We start from the raw sequence: 7,809 nt of genomic DNA on the forward strand, positions 1-7,809 counted from the left end.
CTTGTAGGTGTCTGTCACGCCACATAAAACCGAAATTGAAACTGAACACCATCACAGCGAAAATTGAAAACAATGTGTGTGAGGAACCTGACTTCATATGTAAATAAATCTAGCATAAGACAGCACAATACATCATCACCTGCACCTTACGTGCGTCAGTTCATCCACATGTCCATTCATATGGCGTTCTTTGTACAAGACGGCAACTTCAACGTAGACATTATAGATTTTAGGAGATAGCGTAGCCCACTTATGATTACTCACTTTGTGGGGATGCGTGGTTTCAGCACATCTGCTGAGCAGTGAAGTAGTTGTGTTTTGAAGCGAAATAAAACAATGAATAATTTTGATTTCAAATCAAAATCTTTTTATGGTAAATTAGCATCGATTATTTGATTCAGTAGTAATATACTACATGTGTGAGCAATCTTATCTATTATTATTATTTTCTTTGTCAATTTTCTAAAGTGGATATGAGTCAATGGTAAAGACTATTATCATCAACACCATCATCAAGAAGCATCCGCCCCAATTGATGGTCGGGAAAAAATAAACCATCCAGCCACCAGGACAACACCAGCAGAATGTTGCATGGGCGGGCCCAACAGCTGCTCATTTTCGTAGCCTCCACAGCGGCCACCTTCGGAGCTATCACGCTGGCGGTGCTGCTCATACGCAAGATAGGCGCCCACATTTCCAGTGACGTGCTGCTCGTCGATCCCAATGCCCGGTACACGGTGCGGCTTGAGCGCAGGATCCCTGTCACTCACAACGTTCGCCTGCTGCGCTTCTCTCTGCGTAGCCGCTACCAGGTACGCAGTCGGACAAGGGTTGTTTCGCGTTTTTCGGCGAACTTCGAAATACATGTGCCGCTTATGCCGCACATGCGGGTCTGTTATTCGAGTATTTTGTTTTGTTTTCGTTAGCTGACCGTTCAGTAATTGATATGAAGGGGGCGTGAGTGGTCAGGTGCAAGCTCAAGACCACTGCTTCTACCTAAACAGCAGCTTTCTATAGAATATAGACTAAAACGTGGCAGCGCGTCGTGTCTAGGCTGGCAAAAATGCGCACTCACCCAGCGCACGACCGCACAAGGCGTTTGTATAAGCAGTGTTCTCAAATCACGTGACCAAATAAGCATCGGCTTACGCTGTAGCGAAATACCTGCCGCCATTGCGTCGTAAGAATGATGCAGCAATGTGTCGCAGCAGGCGAGAATTTCAGCAAGTCACTGAAACAATAACCAAGGATGAAATGTATGGTGCGACAAAGCTGTCTTTTCGTAGTATGCAGCGTAGTTGAGTACTACTAGTAGTTGTAGTAGAAGGCCTCCGCTGAAGCGTCAATGACAAGCGAGGAGGCCACTTGATCACTCATTCAACACTAATGTGTAACAACGCGTTTAAAAAAACATTGATTCCGCAATTCCGCGTGGCTAGATTGGCTGGGTACCCACAACATCCTAATTATTGCGATAGCAATTTTATGAACAGTATCGGCTGGTTTTTGCCGTTGCCGTCACCATCATTCACGTATATGTATATGTATCTATATACGAAGAGAAGGCTACACTAGCCTCCTCTTTCTGCGAAGCCAACATCGCATTTTCGGCCAGTGCCGCCTGCGCACGAGCTTATCTTGTGAGCGAACAAGGGGAGAGGGGCCGTCGTGGTTACCGCGCTGTCACAGCAACCATCGGCGAGCGTATCTTGCCACCACAGGAGGCGGCACCTTTTATGGGCTGTGCTCCCATCACAAAAAAGCTGTGTCAAAAGTGTTCCTGGAGCGGCTGTTCACATATACATGGGTTATACGCATAGCGAACTGCCACAAACAGCGGCAGATGACGTATAGCCCTTAGTACCACCATGCGCTGCCCACAGGAGGCGCTTTTCATCAACGTTTCTCATCAGCACTACGAACGAGCCTTGTTGTGGTCATCTACTGTGTCCACACCGCACGAAACTTGGTTTCTAAGGAAGCGCATGTTTATTACAAATAATATTGCTCCCAAAATTCTAGCCTTGCTTCGTGATATATTCGAATATGTTGCTACTACGTTCATTGCTTCGCCTTTTTGACTTTTTCTTATTCCTTGGCTTCACAACATCTCTTGATCTCGCTGGCCCATCATATTGACGGGCAGATGCGTTTTTGTAACCTCACGTGTTGTCACAAGCCGATCATATAGAGCCATGCGCATAGGGTACGCTTCATTATAGATAGGTATTGTTGGTGGTCCACGATGGTGAGCAGAATGTTGCTTACAAAGACCCTGTGCAGAGGCTGGGAATCCACGTCGGTCAACACCTACTTGTCTGCGCGAGTATTCACGGCTGCCCGGTGACTAGACATTACACTCCTGTGACCCGGTGCGATCAAACGGGCCACTTTGACATCATTGTCAAGGTGTATCACACGGGCGAGTCCGAGGAACACCCTGAAGGGGGCCTCATGTCCAAGTTTCTGGACTCAATGCGCCGAGGGGAGAAATCGAAGGTAGGAATCAAGGTATTTCTCACAAGAGTGGAAGCTTGGGCTAGTTGGTGCATAGTCATAATTGTAAGATAATTCAGCGCGCATTGAAAAGAAAAAGGACAGGGCAGACAGAAAGATAACTGTTTTTTTCCAACGTCGTCTGTTCTCGATGCTCTTTCTGTCTACCCTTTCCTTTTTTCTTCTGTTCGCGCGCTAAAACATCTTGCAATTAACGTATTTCTGCTGGGTAAGCGTTCGCGCTAGTTTTAAACCACTGCTTCAGTCAATAGGAATGCCTCTGCAAAATAGAAATTGGGCTTAACCCCTAAATGTATGAATTCCAACCTATCAGGACCAAGCCTGAAATGAAACAAGGACACTTGAGAAAATTTAGAAACCACCCAGTGACCACCCAGTGTACTGTCAAAAAATAACAATTAGGATAGAAGGGCACCCGAGTACGCAGGGAACACGCTTGATAGCCGATGTTCGATGGCAGATATAAGGAGAGAAAAGTGGACCTTACCTTATCATGCTACAAGGAGGGAAGGGGCCGACACAAATCACGTAATGAGGGTCAGGTCATGAGGGTCAGGTCGTCAGGTCAGCTAGGACGTCATTCCCACTGAAAGGTGTTAGAAACACCGCATTTATAACTAACTCACAAATCTGCTAAGAAAAGCATAGATCATGGTATTTGTATGAGGTACAATAGGAACATTAAGAAATAAAGTGGGTGAAAAGAAAAGTTGCCGCCAATGAAGACCGAACTTGTGGCCTTCGAATAAGGTGTCCGACCCTCTACCAGCTCAGCTTCAGCAGCGGTCGTTTGCCCGTAGACTTTATGTGGTTGGTACTGCTACATATGCTTCTTTATTTTTTCATGTCACCTCCCCAATACAATATAACCATTGCCTTGCTAAAGCTCGGGCTATTGACTGCCAATTTTTTAGGTAGTGCTGCAACCTCCTGATGAGTTCACGAGCACAACACGGACACTTCTGTTAGTTTTAGAACTTGCGCGGCCGCTAGGAATAATGGTGAACTATTCAATGATACATGTGTAAACGCTGACGCGCATGGCCACTGATCTGTTTATAGACGGCATACGTTCTATTGGCCGATATCAGTGACAGACCGCACTGCTTTCTGTAATTTTATTTGCCATTTTCTGGCTCTGGTACTGCTAAATAAAAGTTTTCAGTCTGGAGACGCCATCACTGTCTTTGTCGGTGTCACAACTACGTGACAGTGTGTCGTACTCCCTTTCATTCTCTAGGGTATACATGCGCGTAAATTGGTACACCCCGTAAAGTGGACGGGGGATGACCGGCCCTGTAGCTCAATTGGTGTTTCATCGGAGGCATTAATCGAAAGTAGTAGGTTCGGCATAATCAAGCGGTAAGTTTATTTTCAACCTCTTCCTTAGCATTTACCTAATGAATACACTGTAAACGTGGTAACAGATAGATGTCATCTTGTGCACCCATAGTAAGGTTTACTTAGCTTACAGTTCATACATTCTATAAATAATAACCCTTAATATACGCGGGCTAAATTGCATCTATCTGTTACCAAGTTTAGAGCGTCTTACGGTTGGCACCCTATTACGTTCCTTGTCTTTCTTATCGGTTAGTTCTGATTAATGTTATGTTTACCTAACAAAACGAGCCCCTGAAATGTTTCTTCTTTTGTACCAAGTGGCATGAAGCACCGCTAATTAAAGCTTAAAAAATCTTCAGCTATGAAATTAAAAATTTTGAGGCCTAATATGCAATCCTCTCGAGCAGGATCAAGTGAGTTGGGGATCATTATTAAAATATAATTCCAACATTGGACATAGCGTACTCATGCTGTTGATGGGGATCATCATTATGATGATGACACGTGTAAAATTGTATTAGTGCTATAATCTCACAGGGACTGCGAAGGGTGCTTGGCTTTATTATTCTATGACGAGTGAGAAAAGTTCAGTAAAAGTAGCGGTCAAATTTCAGGCGTAAGAAAACAGGGGTCATTTCCGTGAAGCATGTGATAATTTTTTGTGGTAGTTAAGTGCTACTGACGTGAAGACAGAAATTTTGAACTACCGGAAGTAGAAACTCTTGTATGACAATGAAAAGCATAAAAGTGGTTTGGCCAGCAATAACTCATAATCAATGAAAACTGAAAGGGCCGTGCCAGAATCATCACAAGAAAGTGAAACAGAGTAACATGTAAAAAAAGGCGTATCAGGAAGAGGAGGAGGAGGAGGAAAATTTTTATCCAACGACCTCGGTGACACCTAGGCGTAGAATTCGCCTCATCCGAAAATTCAATGACCTCTATAAGGCAAAATCTATGCCTAGGTGTCAGCCAGGAGCCCTTGGGCTCTGGCGGCGTCCTCGGCCCGTCAAAATAAGAACAATAAAAACTCGTATGAGTATTTCTTGTCGCTGCTGTCTATGAAATTATAATCGGCTCCTTTACATGGTCAGCAGTTTTTCTAAAAAATTTGCCGAAACAGAACATTTTGAGGGATTCTTGGTGTTATTTTTTCTTTTCACCCCAAAAACTTAACGAGAACAAAAAACGTATATCTGCAACATATGCGTCAGTTTTTAGTTAAAAGAAAAGTCGTTACGCAAACTTGAATTCATTGCTAGATGACCTCATATCTTCTGCATGAATGCCTGCTTTTTCATTGCTTCATCAGCTGTTATATGGAAGTCAAAATGCAGCGCGTAGGGTTCGCATGCTCTATGCATAAGTATTGCAATCTTTCCGACATTCATAGTTCCAGAGCATATAAAATGTTTCTGCTGTGTGTAGCAACGTGAATAAAAAAAGCAGGTGTTCATGCAGAAGGTATGATGTCTCTTTTGGAAGATCAGTGAAAGTAGGCGACTTTCTTCACTGTATTTCTTCCAGCAAGGTGCAGACAGCATTCCACGTGAAGCAGTAAAACTACCATTTAAACGTGTTTCTTCCTGTGGCTTACCTGTCTCACTGTTTCTCACCATTTCACTTCATTTTATATGGACACATATCCACGAACGAGTTGCGATGCTGCAATTGTAGTCAGCACAGAAGATTGAATTTAGCTTTAATTTGTGTCATTATAGTTGAATTATTTGAAAGATGGTTACTTCACGCCACAACCTAAAATATATACATGGTTCATATAACCTCTAAATGATATCTGTTTTGAACATCCGCTCATGCGATGGTTAGTTACCTTCACTGCTCCAGCTGTTCATAAAAATTTGATTGGTTGCAGTCAAACCGTTTAACAAAAATGATCCTAAAATATTCTCTGAGTGCCATACTTTACTTGAGAGTCCGTGCTCTTTGTGTTCTTTTTGCATTATGTACATACGATAGATTGAACGACAAAAGTGGCAAATTTACCAACATAAAAATACAAAATAGTCGCTGCAATGCTATTCAATAAACTTGCTCGAAAATGTAAACAGAGACAGACAACCTGATGCTACGTTGATACTTATTGCTCCTGTAATGATACCCAATCAGAAATGATTAAAAATTGATCGTAGTGTAGTGGAGCATACGCACTAACGTGTATGCGCCTTCCAAAGAGAAGGAAAAACCCCGTGCTCTGATTGCACGAGAACCTGGGCCGCCTTTTGCCAGACTTGTCGCACGGCCATTTTTCGTTGCGACATCGTTGCGAATTCTCCGGTTCAATAATCTAATATTTGGCGTGTAATCTAATATTTGGCGTGTACATGAACCAGACGTATGATTTATTATTTTCTCACTTCTACATTTTACCACAGATTCAAGGCCCACGAGGCAGCTTCATTTACGAAGGCAAGGGGTGTTTCGTGACGGTCGACGGCAGCCGACTGCCGAAAGCAACCTGGATTGGGCTGATCGCAGCGGGAAGTGGCATCACGCCAATGCTGCAGTTTCTGCGTCACACTCTGGTGGATCGCAAAGACGAAACAAAAATCAAGATGAACGACGTGAACAGCACGGAAGACGACATAATCGCGCGTCGGGAGCTAGACCACTACACCAAAGCCCATACCGAGCGATTCCGGTGAGCAGCTGAGTCGTGTTATTTCGATCAGCGAGGGGTAACTACAGCACAACTGACACGCATGGTCAGTGTGCAGGGGGCTGAAGTACTTGGCTCGGTACTTCTTGTATGCTCATCTGCAGTCGCGCAGGATTGAGCACGCAAGAAGAACGAACGCAAAGCGATTTTCTAAAATCACGTGGTTATAATAATTTGTGGCTCACAAAAAAAGCCAATGCTTAATCGTGTGAATATATATAGTGTCTGCATAGTGCTTTCAGGCATTCGAAATGAGGGATGAAATAAATCAAATAAAAATGTTTAAGTTGTTACGGAGGCTTGTTAGGACTACTTAATCGTTGCGTTTTTCCCAAACATGTCCACCTTATTGGAACAGTGGCTATTGTGCTCGGTCGCCGGTTCATTTCCAGTCGTGGCGATACAATTTTGATGGACGCCAAATGCCAGAGGCTCGTGTACTGTGCAGTGGAAGTGCACGTTAAATAGCAGATGGTGGCGATTTCCGGAACCCTCTACAACGGCACATCTTATGGTCCCTGAATGGAAATTACCAGTACAAACACGGCACCCGTGCCGTTTCGTTTCTTTTATCTGTAGGGCTTCTTCTGAGATTGAGCTGTTAATTTTAATTCAGACATGCGTACCAACCAGGTCAAAATGATGTTTTACTAAAATTCTCTCATATCAACATCGGAGTTTCGGATCACAAGACCCTATATATTATTAGTTTCCCAAATACTTATTGGCGACAATAATAGTTAGCAGTCGTAAGTGTTGTGTTATCAGTCTCCTTCCTTAATAGTACGATCTAGTTGTACAGTTGCGCTGCGCACATGATTCTGAACCTTTTACATCTATGGTTCTGCAGCCTCCATCACGTACTGAGCAAGCCGCCCGCAGGTGAGGGTGCTACTGGGTACGTGCCGGGCCTTCTGACTGCTGGCATGATGGCTGAATACCTTCCTCCGCCGAACAACGATACTCTGGTGCTCTTGTGTGGACCGAGTCGCTTTCTGAGTGAACTGTGCAAGCCGGCACTCAGCAACATTGGACACAAGCCTCAGAGGGTGCTCTGCTACTGAGTGGCCACCCAACAATAGGGTCGTACAAGTGTATGAATCGAGTAACCTCCAAATGTTTCGAAATAATCTTCATCGTACATCATCGATGTTACCCTATTCTTTGTTCTGTGTGGATATGCTGGAAAATTTGCAAGTGCCAAGAGCTGACACATATCGCGGCTTAAGGGAAGGGTACCTCAGCTACACTTATTCAATCAATATAAG

At 43.9% G+C, this 7,809-nt stretch overlaps 1 protein-coding gene across 1 annotated transcript; it reads left to right on the top strand.

Annotated features, from left to right (window-relative positions):
- The first annotated feature begins 584 nt into the window (after nucleotides 1-584).
- LOC142784763 (NADH-cytochrome b5 reductase 2-like) lies at nucleotides 585-7,605 on the top strand. The gene is made up of 4 exons (XM_075883261.1): nucleotides 585-812; nucleotides 2,284-2,499; nucleotides 6,258-6,523; nucleotides 7,392-7,605. Exons 1-4 carry the CDS (start codon nucleotides 585-587, stop codon nucleotides 7,603-7,605), a joined length of 924 nt encoding a protein of 307 aa, XP_075739376.1.
- The last annotated feature ends 204 nt before the right edge of the window (nucleotides 7,606-7,809 follow it).

This window comes from Rhipicephalus microplus, unplaced genomic scaffold (assembly GCF_043290135.1).
Source record: "Rhipicephalus microplus isolate Deutch F79 unplaced genomic scaffold, USDA_Rmic scaffold_15, whole genome shotgun sequence".
In the NCBI taxonomy this organism is placed as follows: domain Eukaryota; kingdom Metazoa; phylum Arthropoda; class Arachnida; order Ixodida; family Ixodidae; genus Rhipicephalus; species Rhipicephalus microplus.